General features: G+C 41.1%; 1 protein-coding gene across 3 annotated transcripts; it reads right to left on the reverse strand.

The window, feature by feature from the left end:
* Positions 1-6,111: 6,111 nt before the first annotated feature.
* On the reverse strand, positions 6,112-12,238 carry LIPT1 (lipoyltransferase 1). 3 transcript variants are annotated; one of them, XM_059942899.1, is made up of 2 exons: positions 11,781-12,110; positions 6,112-7,350 (listed from the first exon to the last, which is right to left on the reverse strand). In XM_059942899.1, exon 2 carries the CDS (start codon positions 7,347-7,349, stop codon positions 6,228-6,230), a length of 1,122 nt encoding a protein of 373 aa, XP_059798882.1. In that variant the 5' UTR covers position 7,350; positions 11,781-12,110; the 3' UTR covers positions 6,112-6,227. The 3 variants fall into 3 exon arrangements, with proteins under 3 accessions (XP_059798882.1, XP_059798883.1, XP_059798881.1); XM_059942900.1 differs by lacking the exon at positions 11,781-12,110 and adding an exon at positions 11,629-11,728; XM_059942898.1 differs by lacking the exon at positions 11,781-12,110 and adding an exon at positions 12,150-12,238 and having other exon boundaries at positions 6,113-7,350.
* Positions 12,239-17,877: the final 5,639 nt, after the last annotated feature.

Genomic DNA, 17,877 nt, shown 5'->3' on the forward strand with positions numbered 1-17,877 from the left:
TGGAGAGTGAATCAACACGTAATGAGCACCTATTAAGAAGATGAATTGGATGCTTTAATCTTGCCCCTGGGAATGTAGAGTCCAGTAAGAAAAATCATGAATTAGAGTACTCTTAAGAGACAGATGGGCTTGTGGGTCTAACAACCAGAAAAAAATAACCACTGATAATTTTGTTACAATTAAGTGTCTTTAGCAGACATTTACCTATTTACATTTACCTATATATTTATTTATTTATATATATATATATATATATATATATATATATATTTTAATGTTTGGGCATAAGAATGGACAAATAAGTCACTGGGACAGAATAAGGAATCCAGAAACACACCTGAGAGAAAGTGGATGTGTGTATGGGCACATAATAGATAATAAAGGTCTTTCAAATTAGTGGGAAACAAGTAGACTAGCCAATAAAAGTTTGCAAGAGGTAACATTAGATCTCTACCTTATGCCACATAGAGAAATTATTCTAAATGGGTTAAAGAGCTAATGAAATGAAATATCCAAACACTTTTTTTTTTTAACTCCACTGAATGTACTAAGCATAACACAAAACCCAGGAATTATCAAGGAAAGTAAAGAGCAAATGATCATGTAAGTATTTAAAACTTGAATAAAGGGAACCATAAAAAAGTTGAAAACATATGAGATCAAATTTACAACATATAGGAAAAGGGTTAATAGTCCTAACATACAAGGAAGATTGCCACATTTTCAGTAGGTTTAACCTGACCAAGGATTTGGTCCTTTGAGCAATCTCTCTCTACTGGGTTGTTCCTGCGGTACATACATTCCCATCCAGATACACCCTGTTTCTTTGTTCTTCATGAACAAATTTCTTTGAGTTCTCTATACAGTTTTTTCCCCTTTCCTCACCACCTATTCACACTTCAATTCACTTCTATCTGGCTACCCAGTCACTCCACTGAAATTGCTCTTATCAAGGTCAGCAGTGACCTCCATACCACCATATCCAATGGACACTTTTTAACCCTCATGTTACTTGTTTCAGGAGTATTAGACCCAGCTGGCCACTCCCTTCCTTTTTTTTTTTTTTTTTGTAAATTTTTTTATCATTGTGTTCTACATTCACAGCATTTTAAAATTTATTTATATTGTATTTTATTTATTTTTGGCTGCATTGGGTCTTCGTTGCTGCACACGGGCTTTCTCTAGTTATGGCGAGCGGGGGCTACTCTTCGTTGCGGCGAGCGGGCTTCTCATTGCGGTGGCTTCTCTTGTTGCGGAGCACGGGCTCTAGGCACATGGGCTTCAGTAGTTGTGGCTCGCGGGCTCTAGAGTGCAGGCTCAGTAGTTGTGGTGCACACACAGGCTTAGTTGCTCCGCGGCATGTGGGATCTTCCCGGACCAGGGCTCAAACCCATGTCCCCCTGCATTAGCAGGCGGATTCTTAACCACTGCACCACCAGGGAAGTCCCTGGCCACTCCCTTCTTGAATCTCAACTTCCATGTAACACACTTTGCTTCTCTCCTCCACCCTACCTTTTAAATATTGGAGTTCTCCTAAACTAGGTACTAGGTAGTAACCTTTTTTTTAGTAGGAACTTGTATGGGGAGGTCTTCCCCAGTAAGAATTACACTTGTGGAAAAAAATAATTAATAAATAAATGAAAAAGAATTACACTTGTGGCCTGATAATTAGATGTTAATGTGGCTGCAGCTTTAGGAACTTGACCTAGTTGTGTGTACCTTCCGTGTTGGCTGGGGGAGGAAGCACTATCAGGTGTGAGGAGATGGACGGGGCAGGATCTGCCAGACCAGGACTCCCACCTTCTCCCCTTTTTCAAAGGTGTGTATTCTGTTCCAGGTATAGTACCTGGATGGGTCTGGTTTGCAGCAGGACATCAGCATCCCAGTGGAGAATGAGTCATTCCTCCTCATACAGCGATGCAAAGTAACTCACCCATCTTGGTGGGACATCCCTTTACAAATCCCATTGCAAACTCCCTTCCCAGGTGTGATGGGGCTTGGTGTTCTCAGCAGCATAGCATGTAGATCCACAGTGAGAGGGAAATGGCTGTCTCCTGCAATTTCCGTACCTTACTGTGGGTATCGTGTGTCTAAGCAAGGGTCTCCCATCTGGCCTGTGGGGCAGCAGGCTCTACAGGTTGATCACTCAAATGTCTTAAAGCCTGGGATAGTACTTCAGTCCATCTGGCCAAGGTGGTTTTACCTGTTAGTAATTCAATCTGCTGCTTTAATGTTTCATTCTTCCTTTCTACCAACTCTGCTGGTTGTGGCTTGTAGGAGAGACAGAACCTCCATCAGTGTCATGTTCCTTCACCCAATCTTATGTTGACTGAAAGAAAAAGGTACAACATAAGAGTTGTTAGTTTCAGTTTTATTCGGAAAACTGAGTGAGGACTATAGCCTGGGAAACAGCCTCTTGGTAGCCCAGAGGGGACTGCTCCCCAAAACACAGGGGAAGAAGCCACTGTATATGTGATTTTGGTCAGGGAAACCGTGCAGTCAAGTATACATCTCAGTAAAAGGTTAGTGGTCATGAGGAACAGATATATTAGTTAATGATGTTAGTGCTTTTTCTATGTATGAGAAGATGCAAGAATCTGGGTTCTCTAAAAATCTTCCTGAGATATATCTAACTATCTAAGGGGCCCGTTTTCCCAAAGCATATATGTTCTCATCCTGTTTTTCGTCCTGAATTCCTTTCAGGGTGCACCGTCAGTCAGCGACTGCAGTGGCTAATGACTTGATCCTTGTAGAGCTGGATGGTGGGCAACATTCTTTGTTTTACACTTGCATATCATGACCTTTAAAATGTGACTGTCCAGTCACTGTCTATTGGACAAGGGTATCCATAAATGGTACTCAGCTTCTCTAATGCCCTTACGGTGGCAGCCTGCTTTGCATGGCAACAGGGGAAAGCTTGAGTTAAGCCAGACCCGGTGGGCTCCTGGTACAGGAACAGTGGGCAGAACATACATTCCAAGGACAGGGGAGGAGGTTAGGAGCCTCTGATTGCCTGGGTCCAGTTTGAAGGACAACTGGCGATCACATCCTCTTGATGGCCTCCTCCAAAAGGTGGGCTCCACCTCCCACCAAGATTTGTAAGTTGGAGGATTCCCCAAACATAGGGGACTTGGATGCTAAACACTTTAAACTTTAGATGAATTACAAAAGTCCACAATTATCCATTTTCATGATATACGATACTATTTATATGCTGTCAACTCCTATTAAGCCAAGACTTCTCCTTGGAATTCTAATCTCACATATTCAGCTGCCTATTTGGCATTTCACCTGGCATCTCAGAAACACACAAGCATTTCAAACATAACAGGCCCCAACTGAACTTTGGATACACACTCCCGCGCTGCTCCCGTGTACCCCCATCCATCCCGTTGCTTAAGTAAGAAATCTAGGAGTCATTCTTGATTCCTCCCTCCCCTTCATCCTCATATGCAGACATACAGAAAGTTCTGCAGAATCTACCTGCAAAACATGCCTTTAATCCATGTGTTCCAGGAATGCTCATCAGATTTCCCTTTTGGAACCTGAAGCCCTTAACAGCCTTCACCTGATGTCATCCTCTCTCTCGAGAAACAAAGGGTATCAGAAAATCATGGCTGCTTTATTGCACCAAACACATCATATCAGGATTTTTATACCTTTCTTAGAAAATAATTTTCAGTTGTTGTGACAAATGTAATGCTTAAAAACGGGCCCATGAACAACCCCTTCAAAATTGTGTTTACTTGGTATTTAATATTGCAAAGAACCATGGGGTCTGCCCATTAAACCTGCCTCAAATGAAGAACAGCTAGCCTGGCACCTGTGTTTGTCCCAGGAGCAACTTGAAAAATCCCCTTCCCTTACTCTACTCTCATTTTGAGATAACCAGCTGCAGCAAAACCCTGTGTGTCCACTCCTGCTCCCCACAACCCCTCAGAAAAAAGGATGGGATCTGGATCCACTGAGATACATGAAAGGAGATCTCCTAAGAGGACGGAAATTAATGTGATAGCCAAACACTGTGTTATGTTGTTTCACGTGAAGATGTCTGAAGGTCTCTGAGTCCTGAAACCCCTGTTATGGGTTGAATTATGCAAACCGCAGCCCCCCCCAACCCCCCTAAGAAATTCACACGTTGAAATCCCAGCCCCTGGTACCATAGAATGTAACCATGTTTGGAAATAAGGTCTTCAAAGAAATAAGTTAAAATGATGTCTTTAGGGTGGCCCTAATCCAATATGACTGGTGTCCTTATAAGAAATGGACATCTGGACACAGATACGCACACAGAGGAAAGACTATGTGAGGGTACAGCAAGAAGGTGCCACCTGTAAGCCAAGGAGACAGCCCTCAGAAGAAATCAAACCTGGGAATTCCGTCGGTCCAGTGGTTAGGACTTGGCGCTTTCACTGTTGGGGCCCGGGTTCAATTCCTGGTCAGGGAGCTAGGATCCCACAAGCTGCCAGGTGTGGCCAAATTAAAAAATAATAATTTTTTTTAAAAAAGAAGAAACCAAACCTGCTGTCACCTTGATCTTGGACTGAATAAATGACTGTTGTTGTTTTAAGCCACCAAGTTTTAGAGTGGTTTGTTATGTAGCAATAGATAACCGGTAAATCCGGATTATTCTCCTCCCTGCTCCACTTCTCATTCCTCAGGGCTCAGCTTCAACGTCAGGTCCCTGATCGCTCTAGCTAGGGAGCCCGTATTGTCTAACTGCCTGGACTTTTCTTTCATACTTTTCTCATCTTGTAAGCATTTACTGATTTCTTTCCCTAGTTTTAAAAAAACTCAAGTCTTGACCTATTAATGGGTCATAAAGTCAATTTTTATAAGAAATAAAATTGAATATAAAATATCAGATAAGTAGTAAAGGATAAGCATCGTATTGTGAAACTTGTTAGGTATAGGCAATATATGTGTGTGCTGGTGCACAATATAAAATACATTTTTTACTCCAGTTTTTAAAAAGTTTGAAACCACTAAACTGTCAGTTCTTAAGCTCAGTGACCATGTCACTTTCACTCACCATGAACATCCAACAACTAGCAAAGTACCTGGCACAGAGTAGGCACTCAATAAACATGTAGGAACTACTGTAGAAATAAGAGGAGTATGTGAGTGAACTGTAGAGACAGGAAATGGTTGGCAGTGGTGGTACCCTTTGAAGAAGTTTGGCAATGAAGTGATGGAGATAAACAGAGAAAAGCCTTGAGCAGGAGTCTTCGGGAAAGGGGAGACATGAGCATGTCTATTCACTAAGGCTAAAGATCCAGTAAAAGTCGAGAGAGACTTAGGCAAGATAAAGGAGATAAATAACTGATAGTACAATACAAAGCACAGACAAACAGGCTGGAGAGGAAAAAGCCACAAGCCAATTCTCAAGCCAATTCTTCGAGATTGAATGAAATGAGAAAAGTTGAAGTAGAGAACACGGGGGCACTGAAGGAGCTCATTTCTGAAAGCCTCCACTCTCAAATTATAAATCAAGGTTTGTGACCAGATTAAGAGTAATGGAATTCTGAGCTTAGGGAGAGTGGGAACATTTACGAATAAGGCCTCTGAAGAATGAGGGGGAGTCAACAGGTGAGTCGAATCTGGCACCAACAGAACAAAGAAATACAAGTTGAAAACTATAGATTATGTGAATTTTTTTCTAGCATTGCCTGCCATCTGGGTATAGGAGTGGAAATCAATTGTTGGAAAAAAAAAAAGGGTGGCTATGATAGGTCAAGAGAAACAAATGAGAATGCTGGTAAGAAATGGAGTTGAAGCAAGAGACTTGAGGAAAAGTTATTGGCTTAGAAAAGTGCAATAAGCTGGGTTTAATGGGAGAGGATGGAAGGATAAGGAAACAACGAAAATGGGAGAATTTTAGAGTTTAAGGTTTCAGAGGTGGCAAGAAGCTGGGGTTATATTCCCTAGCGGTAAGAAAGAGAACTAACTCTGAGGTCAGAGTGTCCAATATGGTATACAACCCCAAGACGGTAACAGAGGAAGGAAGTGAAATACAAATGCAGCCAGGTATTAAAATCAATAAAGATAGAGAGAGAGTATCTTAGAGGTCAATGGGAAGTATGGACTAGGGTAGGTGATAGACAATTTCAAATAGGGAGAAGTTACTGAAGGAGACGAGGTCTTTCTTATTTTAAGAGACATACAATGTACTGTAAACATTTTAATTTTCTCATTGAAACTGTCAATGTTAAGAAATTTACTTGGAATCACATTATTCCCTTAATTTTTTCACAGAGCATATTCCATTTACTGTGTAGTTCGTCATCTTCTGGACATGTTCTACGTAATATACTTGTAAGCATAGTCGTTTCAACTGGGCAAAATTTACTACCAATAAAACCTGAATTTAACTTGTCACGTATTTCCAGCGGCAACCAATGGTCAGGTGCTTCAATATTACAGATTTCAATTCTTCCATTCTTTATGTCTATGAATACTTTAACTTCCAAGTGTGAATGTTCATATAACACACTGAAGGAAGTGTTTACACTGAACTTTGGAGTTTTGCCATATATCCATTCCCAGGTCTGTAGTTCTTTGGCTATGCTGTTTATTCCAGGAAACAGTGTCTCGTCCGTTGGGTTTATTAGGTGAATGTGATTATCGATTTGATGAGATGTAGCATACTCTGTGGCAATAGCATTTATCACTGCTTCACAGGTCAGAGTGGGATCTTTTTCCATAAGATTTTTTACTAAGGCAGGTGTGCTCGCAGTGGCGGTGCTCCTGATCCCTTGGTAAGGGCTCTTCAGCAAAGATGACAAGAAGGTCCCATCGGTACTGCATAGCAAAGTGCAGTGGTGATAAGCAGCAGCCTTGCCAATCTTGGAAGCTGTTCCTGAGATTTTAAACTGTCCATCAAGTAAAAGGTCGAACCTTTTGGTAGCCCGCACATCCAGCTGCGGCTGGACAGCCTTCAGAGCTTTAACAACTAATTTTAGATTTTCCATCCTATCGTACTTTTTTTTGGTTGTAAAAAAAGTCAAGTTGATGTTACCCATATCATGGTAGACTGTTCCTCCTCCACTTCTCCTCCGAGCTAGTTTTACACCTTCTTCTCTCATCAGATTCAGGTTACATTCCTGCCAAGGGTTCTGATGCCGACCAATTACAACAGAGGGAGAATTCCTCCAAAAGAAAAGAACCGGCTTGGCTTCTAGATTCATATGGTCATGGATCCAGTCTTCTACAGCCAGGTTTTGGTAAACATCATTGGAAACTGACTGTAAAATGAGCCCACTTTTAACTGTGTCTTTAAAACCAGCTGCTGGGACCTTGAGGTTACAAAGTAACTGGAAGCAATTCTTCACTGAAAATGGGATCAGCATGCTTTTAAAAATGGAAGACAAACAAATTAATGATTGAGAAAAAGAAAATTAAATTCTATTTTGTAGCTATCAGTTCTTGGTTATTTAATCCAAACTTATTTAAGTATCCAGTCTGGTTGCTTTTCTTGCCTTTTAGCCTTATCATTAGTCTTTAGCAAAAACTGTACAACAGAGTACTCAAAGGAAATAAATGATACAAACCTCAAATTGTTTTAGTTGTAATGGAATAAGGGCACAGATTTTTCAAATAATAAAGCTGAAAATACATTATATTTCTCAAAGACAAACAAATTATTTTGAATTCACAGGTAATACACATTATTTGAGAAAAATGAGAAAATATAGACAAGCAAAAAGAACAAAATAAAAGAAACTATAACATGACCACCTGGAGATAATCCCAATTAACACTTTAGCGTGTACCCATTTTTTTATGTGCATGTGTAAAATACACACACACACTTTTCCCCACCAAAAGTGGAACCATACTCTTATTTCATTCAATGTTAAACCTATTTTTACATCAGTTTTAATGTCGTGTTACCTTCCACTGTCAGATACACCACCGTTTACTCAACCAATCTCTTAGTTTGTAAGTTTAGATTGTCTCTAGTTTTTCTATGTTATCAACAATGTATTCATGCACATCTGTCTGGAAAGCTTTAATTATGTCCTTGTAGTACTTTAAAAATAATTCCTATTTAACTTTCAGATACATATTTACTGGCAGCCTAACTGTTTTATTTAGATCAATATTAAATTAGGATGGACCCCCTGAAGTCAGGGGAGAGGTGGTCAGAGTAGCAAGGTTAAATAGAAAGGCTAGGAACAATTTTATTATGTTTTGACACTTTACACATTATTTGTGTTAGCAGTGCTGATGAAAAGGCTGAAAATACTAGCTATAATAATGAAGTATTTTGACTAGTTACGGTTGTAAAGAAACCATTCTATTCCGATTTCGTTTCTTAGAATGGTCATAATTTTCCTTTAGGTTAAAGACCTGGCAAGGACTGGGTTATTCAAGCCCAGAACTAGGCCACATTCTTTTGTAGTTACATCCTAGATGCACAATTCCTAGGGTAACAAGTCTTCATATTTTCATCACTCTTGATATATCTTGATAAATTATGCTACAGAAAAGCTGAACCAATTTACACTCTTTCTATCTAGAAAGGTCAGGAGAGGTGTAACAGAGGAAGGGATACTTGAACTGAGTCTCGAAATCTGATGGTTTTTACCACGTTGATGGGGGTAGCATGTTCCAGGCAAACGCAAAGACAGAGAGTCCTCCAACAGTAAGGCATGTCTTGGGGACTCCCTCCTCAAAGGGGTTCCGCTACCAGTCTTCCAGCTCCACTGAAATCTTTGGCTGTGCTGTCCTAGGAAGCCTCTGCAGCCAGATGCCGTTTCTTTGGTTAAACTCTTTGTTCTTGGTTCTGTTTGACCAAATTTGATAGAGTCCCTCCTTCATTGAACAAATGTTTATGGAGTGCCTACTAGGCACAAGGTAGAATAAAGAAGGGGAGGAGACAGATTCATGTAATTCTAAAGCATTTGGCCTTTTTCTAAAAGCAGCTGGAGCTAGTGAGGTGTTTTAAGTAGGAAAGTGTTAAGTCAGCCATTATACAAAACTGCTTCTGCTGGCAGTGTTGAGCATGGATTAAAAACAGATAGACTAGGGGCAGGGAGACGGCTTCACCGACCCATGCAATTGTCCCAGCTAGAGATAACGAGGGCCTGAACGAGGGTGGCAGACACTGAGAAGGGATGGACATGAGGACATTAAGGTCACAGACTGGTCCTTGCCTTCAAGGAACTCACTATCTAGTGGGAGACACTGAAAAGCAAGGAAGGTGATAATTAAAATAGGGTGTCATAAGTGCTATGACAGGGTAAGTACATTAGAAGGCCATTTAACCCTCTTATCATTGGAAGTGACATTGAAGTTGAGACATAGAAGGGGTAAGGAAAAGTATTCCAACAAAGTACAATAGCTTGGAGGAAAAGAAGACCCATTCAAAGAATTCGAAGAATTTAATTCAATTGGCTGGTATTTAAGAGTGCAGGAATGGGGAGCTGCAAGAGATAAGGAGGCAGAAGTAGAGATCAGATTACGAAGAGACTTCAAATCCACGTTGGGGACCTCCCTGGCGGTCCAGTGGTTAGGACTCTGTGCTTTCACTGCAGGGGGCACAGGTTTGATCCCTGGTCCGGGAACTAAGATCCCACAAGCCTCGGGCCAAAAAAAAAAAAAAAAAAAAAAAAAATCCATGTTAAATACTTGAACTTCACCCTGAGGGTGATGAGGAGGTGCTGAAGAGTTTTACAGATTTATACTTCAGAGACATCGCCTAGAGATTTAAGCAGGGAAAATCCTGATACTTGGTAATTGGTTCAGTGAGGGTGAGAGAAAGAAGTCAAGGGTCATGTCCTTTATGGTATAATGATTACGAGGCAGCATTCAAATCCCAACTCTGTCTCTTCCCAGCTAAGGCAGATTAGTTGACTTTTCTGTGCCGCAGATCCCTTATCTGTAATATGTGGGTAACGATGGGTCTCATATCAGGATTAAATGAACTAATACATGTAAAGTGCTTATAAGAGTGCGTGGCACATAGAAAGTACACAGGATGTTAGCTCTTTTATTAATTTTATGCATACCCTGACTTCTGGCCTGGGAAATGGGTGGAAAGAGGTGACATTTCCTAGGACAGGTTTCATAGGACGAGGGGATATGGGGTGAAGATAACTGGTCCATTTTGACTGCATTGAACTTAAGAGTCTTTGGCTACCAGCAGCCAATGGCACAGAGCTGAACAGATGTTAACTAAGGGCTCCAGAATTGAGCCAATTAATGTATTAATAGTGCTAAAAATATCTGTATTCATCCAGGCATTGTGGATACGGTGTGAGCGAAACACAGCAAAGATATTAATTCAAGAGATTTTGCATCTACTACACGACAGGCGTTGTTCTTGGCACTTGGGATTCATCAGTGAACCAAATCAAGGAAGGTGATGAGGACCATATGAAAAAGGAAAGGGAACATAGGAAACGTGTATGTGAGAGGAACCGGGCTGCTATTTAATTTATTATTTATTTATTCATTCATTCATTTATTTTGGCCACGAGGCATGCGGGATCTTTGTTCCCCTACCAGGAATCGAACCCATGCCCCCTGCAGTGGAAGCACCAAGCCTTAACCACTGAACCACCAGGGAAGTCCCCAGGCTGCAATTTCATATAGGGTTGTCAGGCTAGGCTTCATCAAAAAAGTGACCGGAAAAGCAGACTGAGTAAGTCAGAAAGAGAAAAACAAATATCGTATATTAACATATATATGTGGAATCTAGAAAAATGGTACAGATGACCGTATTTGCAAAGCAGAAATAGCAACAGAGATGTAGAGAACAAACGTATGGACACCAAGGGGGAAAGGGGGGGTGGGATAGATTGGGACTGACATATATACACTACTATGTATAAAACAGATAACTAATGAGAACCGACTGTATAGCACAGGGGACTCTACTCAGTGCTCTTTGGTGACCTAAATGGGAAGGAAATTCAAAAAAGAGGGGATATATGTATACGTATAGCTGATTCACTTTTCTGTACAGCATAGACTAACACAACAGTGTAAAGCAACTATACTCCAATTAAAAAAAAAAGAAAGAAAAGCAGACTGAAAGTCGAGGGAGTTAGGCTGAGTGCCTACTATGTGCCAGAAACTGTTCTAGGCACCTGAACATATAAACAAATAGGACCCTGTGAGGATGTAACATTTCCACTGAGCCTCGTAGGACAAGAAAGAATCACACAAAGAGTGAGAAAAAGTGGGAACACAGGGATGTCTGAGAAAACCTGAATGCCAATTTATTAATTTACAAAGAGAACTATAGGCTATCAACCGGATATTCAGATCGGCCTGTCCAACTACTCTCTCTTATCATAAGTTTGCTTGGTGAATACACAATCCGGACAAAAGGATGGAGTTATACGACTTCAATGTCTGGTGGAATGAGCCTTGAGGAAATCACCTCTCAGCTCCTGGGCTCTGGAGAGATCCCACTGTTAACGCCAGGACACCCTGTCTCTCCCAGAGGAGGCCTGGATTCATCCAGTCAGGCGCACCTCTCTTTTACTCCATGCTTCAAAAACAGATCAGACCTCCAGCTGCATGATGTACAGTCTTTTTTTAGTTGTCAGGATACTGTCAAGTCCTGAAGGCCTGATAAAATTTTGTCTCTTTAACTTAGCATATCTCTACTCTTACCTTTTAATTATTAATTTTTATCGTTTTTTAATCAGAGGACGATCATATTTCCATGTTCTGGGGGGGGACACTTAGCTACCACCACTTTGAATTTACCAAACCTGCTTCTCCATCATCGAACAGAAAGCAAAAAATAACAGGATCCCACCTACCCTCCTAGGCAGGCCCAGCTCCTTCAAAAAATCCTCCCCAAGTTTTATCTTGCCATCTTGCCACCTCTTGGTACATAACTTATCCAGTCTCAGGACGGCCGTGTGCCTGTTTGACTTCGCCTTTTTGGTTCTCGGTGGGCGCGCACAGGGCTGGCACCCAACATGTCTAGTTTTTTGACCCTCCTGTGTTGCGGATAATCCGTTCCTAACCGTGGAGCTAGGTCTTCCCAAGCTCTGACCGGACACTTCAGGGCCTGCAGCGCCAGCCATGCGCCCCGCCCCAGGGTCTCAGGTCCCCGCCGGCTGCCTGTCCTCGGGGCCCACGCCGCCTGCCCCGCCCCGCCTTGCCCCGCCTCCGGTTTCACGCACCTGAGGCTTCCGGTCGCGGCCAAGTCGCGCGCGGTCCCGTGGGGGAAGGACGCGTGCAACCCAGAAACCCGTCCGCTGCGCACGCTGCCGCCCCGCCCGCCGCCCCGGCCCGCGGGGGGCGGGGCACCGGAAACGCTGCGTGGGGGCGGGGCCGGGGGGTTGCGGAGGGTCCTTCTGACCGGCCGAGCCGGCGCCGAACCAGAGAAGAGGCAGGGACGCCGCCCACGTTCGAATAATAGTATCAATAGTATCGAAAGTCCTAGAGCCCCAGGGCAGATGGAGGTTCCCCGCGTGACAGCCCAGAGCGTTAGCGGGGAACAAGTAGGAGCGGGGTTGAGTCAGTCTGGAGGGGAGCCCGCCTGGTACCCAGAGCAGTCGGGTCGGATGTTCTTTACTGAACATCCAGGCATTGCGCGGGGCTTTGCACGTCTGATAGTCCAAAGGGCAGGCAACTCCACTTGGAAGGGGACGAAACTAAAATCGGTTTTAAAAGATAAATGGCACTTAAAGGAATAAACGCTGGTATTCCCAATACAGAGATGGTAACAGGTAGGAAGGAGTGGGTCGGAGAACAAACACACTGAGGGCAATGAACGTTACCACTTGGGGTGTCCCTCGGTGCAGCTGGCAAGAAAATCCTTGTGGCTTAGCCAGATGGGAAATTCCCCCGGCAGGCAAAGTTCTAGGTAACTATAGCGGCGTAACAAACGGCCTCAAACGCCAGTGGCTTAACACAACGATTTATTCTAACATTTATATGGTCAAGGCTTGCTCACGTGGCTTCCTTCATTCAGCACAGGTTGGCTGAACGGGGAGGTCCAGGACGGCCTTATTCACGCCCTTGGCGGCTGGTGCTGGCTGGCTGCTGGGGCACCTCCGTTCAGGGCTAGCCTTGGAAGGAGCACTTTGGCCACATTCTGTTGTCCAAAGCACCAGCAAAGGCAGCCCATAGTCAAGGGGTGGAGAAATGGACCCCACCTCTTGATGAGAGGAGCCCAAAGAATTTGTGGTCATCTTTTTCAGTCTTCGACAGAAATCAATCTCTCCTTTGGCTTAGAATAGAAACCATCAGGACTTGCACCTTGGAGTAAGAAGCATCCACTGTTCACAATTTGGTGATGCCGATACCAAGACCCGGGCTTCATATAAAGCTACAATAAAGACACAGTGGCTCCTTATTTATTTACTATTACCCTCTTGATTGAAGTCACTCTGAGTAATTAGTCTTTCTTGGATTATGCAGGTGGGAATGGATTCTGTGCAGAGTTAGTCCCAGTAGGAGTTTTCCAAGTTATCATTAAAAAGAGCCACGCAATTCTGTTGCCCTTTGCTTATATTACGTCTTTCTAAATTCCATTTCTTTGGAATCTGAGGTGGTACAATTTTTTCCCCCCCTAATTTCCTACCGAAGTGTTTTTCAAGAATGGATCTGTCCTCCCTGCTCCTAGACTTCCATCCTGTGGTTATCCTTAACCCCTCTCCTACTACTTCAGCTTCTCCACTGGATCCTTCTGCTGACACTCAAACACGACCTCCATCTCATCTTCCATCTCTCATCCTGTCTACTCCCCTTCAGAGTTGAGCTTCTTTGTGGAGTTACTACACATCCAGTATCCACTTCCTCACTTCCCATTCATTTTCCAACCTACTCCAACATGGATTCTGTCCTGTTATTCCATCAAAAGTGCTTTTGGCAGGGTGAGCAAAATGGGTGAAGATGATCAAAATGTACAAACTTCCAGTTATAAGATAAGTTCTGGAGATGTAAATGTACAGCATGGTGACTATAAAAATACTGTACTGTATACTTGAAAGTTGCTAAGTGAATATATCTTAAAAGTTCTCATCACAAGGAAAAAAAATAGCTATGTGTTGATAGATGTTAACTTCTTACAGTGATCATTTTGCAATATATATGAAATCATTATGTTGCACACCTGGAACTAATGTAATGTCATATGTCAATTATATCTCAATTTTAAAAATTTATCTAAAAAATAATAAAATTCTTTAAATCATTAAAAAAGTATTCAGGGATGATGGAGAATTAGGTCAGCTACTTACTCTCAAATGGTTGGGAGGAGAGGGAAAGGCCTTTGTACCATGCTTGCAACTTGCTGTAAATTTGAGATTGTTTCAAAATAAAAGGAAAATAATATATGTTAGGTGTCTGGCATTGTAATAAAGACTGTGAGCACCCCACCCTGGTCCCCTTTACCCTTAATTCATCATCCATTCTCCAGCTGGTGTGAATGAAGGAGCTAGCAGGCACAGGCACACTAGAGTGATTCACCCTGCCTCCCTGCCCACCAGCCTCCCCACTTTGGCTTGGAGGTGGCAACCAATGCCTGACTGGCCTAGGGCTACAATAGTCCCACCCCCTGCCTCAAAGTGGGACAGTGGGACAACTCTGCAGTATGATCCCTCCAGAGCACCCTGTGAGTCAGGCCATGAATTTATCTGAGTGCTCATTCTTCGTTGATTCCTTCTGCTTCCCTGACTCCCTTACAGGCTTACCTTAAAGAGCACACTCTCAAAAATCATGTGCATCTGGGTCCTTGTCTCAAGCAGCTTCTAGGGAATCTCAACTAAGCCAGTTACACACCAGCTCAGTAAATGATAACTATTATTACTGGCATCAATGACAACACCATTAGATGCAATACCAATGCATGTATTATAGGTCTTATTTTATAGGTATGTTGAATCTAAGGTCTCCTAACATCCTTATTTCTCCTGAACTATATTATTTTTATATGGAAAGTTTCTCATCAGAAACAATAGTAGAACTCTGAAGAATGTTCACTTTAGGATTCTGCTTGTAGAATTCTTCCATAAAACAAATAAACACCTAAGTGAGGCTGTTGTCCTGATTAAACTTTTTCCATTCCACCCCTTCCAGGAAGTCTTTGTGGATTTCCATTCCCAGGTGTGCTGCTAAAACTATGGCTTGGCTTGGATTTGGGGATTCCAATTCTCTGATGTCTTAGCAGCAACAGTTCTCAATCAGAGTAACTAATGTTTGCATTTGTTATCATCTCAATAACTGGATTGTGCTACAACATCTGACATCCTGCAATGCATGGGGCATCACATACAATGAAGGACATCCCAAATTCAGCGTCCAACACACTATCAAATGTCCTGTTGGACATTCATGGAGGTGAAAAACCAGTCTGTAAATATTTGAGCCAAGTCCCTATTAAAGAAAAAAGTGGTTTTGCTAAGGTCACTAGTGCCATTCATGTTGCTAGATCCAGTGGACCTTTCAAGTCCTCATCTACCCTTTCAGTTGACTGCCTCCACCTTAAAGACTTTTGTGGGCAATCTTGACATTATCCTGTCTTGGTTTTCCACCAACTCTGCCAACTCTTCAGTCCCCTTAGCCAGCTCCCCCTGCGCTGACCAGCTCCTAAATGTTGTAGTTGCTTTATCTCACACTATACATTCACCATAAGCAACCTCTTTCATTCCCCTAGCTTTAGATACCATTTCTGTATACAACTTCAAAATTTGTATTTTTTCATTCCATACATAGAACTGTCTGCCTGTTAATATAAATGTTTCAGACATTACATGAAATTTCTAAAAATCATATTTGTATTTGTATGGAAATATGTATGGAAATATGTTAATATAAATGTTTCAGACATTACATGAAATTTCTAAAAATCTTATATTTGTACTTGTATGGAAATATGTATGGAAATATGTTAATATAAATGTTTCAGACATTACATGAAATTTCTAAAAATCTTATATGTTCTGGTATAATGTTATAAGTAATAATCCTATTTATTACTTTAAAATGTATATCTCAGAAATAACTAATTTTCTTGTCAACTGCATTATTATGAACTGTCATCAAATCTTTAACCGTGGCCATTTTTAAGTCTTTTGTCATTTACAGACAGTTCTGGGTGTACTCTGATGATTTTGCAAATATGTTCCTATAAAAGGGTTTCATCTTCAAGAAATACATGGAAAAGACTCTGACAAGTACAGGTTTCTGGTAACGGACTGTACTGCTGAACTGAATGAATAAGCATTTTCAGAACTCTAATGAAAAACTGATGAACTCATAAAAGTGCTAACAAAAGATCAAGATGAAAAAAAAAAAATTAATTACATGGGACTGAGTGAACTGATGAGGATGAGTATAATTTTTGTGACTTTCTGTCTGAATTTAAAAAAAAAAAAAAAAATTCCACAAGGACTCAGAGGCAAAGAATATACAAATCAATTTTCACTGCAAAGTAAAGGAGCTGTTACAGTGGAGGATTACTGGACTGAATGTCAATACTATGACATAGTATGAGTGTGTTTCATGTTTGGTAATTGCAATCATTGTTGCTTTTGTTGTGGTCATCCATGTACAATGCTTGGTGTCAGTCGATTTATCTCTTGTAAAAATAAAATACAGTGTGTGTGTGTGTGAAAAAAAAAAAAAAAAAATAAAGCCCGTGGTAGAAAATAAAAAAAAAAAAAAAAAAAAAAAAAAAAAAAAAAAAAGAACTGTCTGCCTTAGAAACAGGTATGCCCAAAACCCATGCTCCCGAGCTCTTTCCCCCAGGGAACCTCCATGCATCTAGCTTTTTTTGTTTCTGTTTTTTTTTTTACTAGAAACCCTTTCTTTTTCCTCATTTCCCACTTTAAGACCATCAGTCTGTCCTGCCAAACTTCACCTGGACTCTGTCCCCTTCTCGATATACCTCGACCATCACCATCACCTCACTTGGACAACCATGTCCCTGCAAAAGCTATACATGTCACATCCTCAGAGAAGCCTTCCTAGTTCCCACAATTAAAAGTCAAGTTTATGTGTTATGTCTCCTCTTCTGTCTCTCTGAAATTTAACTTTTTCTTCATGGCACATCACAATTTGTATCTTATATAATTACTGTCTGATGTTCTACCTTCCCTGGTAGACAGACAGTAAGCACTATGAAGGTAGTGGTAATTTATTCACCACTGTATCCTGAGCACCAAGCACAGTGCCAGGCTAGGTGAACAAATGAATGATTTGTGTATTTTTTCTCTCCCAAAGAATTATGTTCTATAAATGATAAAGAGCATTACCTTAGTGGCTTACATCCCATTCATGTTGTTTTTTCTTTTTTTAACTCTACAAATACATGACATCTGTTTGTTTTTTTTCTGATTTACAAAATATTTCTTCTCCTAAAAGAAGATGCCTTTTCCTCTTTGAATATGCCTTTTTCCTTTATGAATATTAAGGAGATTACTCAATTGAGCATTAGAGATCACCAGTAAATATTAAAGTACAGGAAAATGTTCAAAACATACATAATAGAAATATTTATAAGTCACTATATGTCCAGACACAAATGGTTTTTAACGTCAGCTTACATTACTTGGGACAATACTGCTGTTTTGAACTACTAGATGTTTTAATAAGAATTGCAAACTGATATATACAAAACAAGAATTTTTTTTAACAACTAGATTGTTTTCTTAAATATTGGTGGTATAAAATGGTAACATCTGCAAGATAAATTATTACACTTAGAAAAAACTATTTTGTGAACTCTGAAATGAATTCCACGTGGGTGAAAAAAAAGTTTTAAAAGGATGATTTGAAATGTGAAATGCTTCTCAAGGTACGTAATTTACTGGTCTTTGAGTTTAGCTGCCAGTGATCTTTAACAGAACAGACATGCAAAAATGCAAGAAGATAAAGTATTCTAAAGCAAAATCGCTAACTGGA

This window comes from Balaenoptera ricei, chromosome 13, assembly GCF_028023285.1.
Source record: "Balaenoptera ricei isolate mBalRic1 chromosome 13, mBalRic1.hap2, whole genome shotgun sequence".
Taxonomy (NCBI): domain Eukaryota; kingdom Metazoa; phylum Chordata; class Mammalia; order Artiodactyla; family Balaenopteridae; genus Balaenoptera; species Balaenoptera ricei.

Bases quoted from the DNA above. Each gene is read 5' to 3' on its own strand.
- LIPT1 (XM_059942899.1), bottom strand. From the start codon at position 7,349: ATGCTGATCCCATTTTCAGTGAAGAATTGCTTCCAGTTACTTTGTAAC.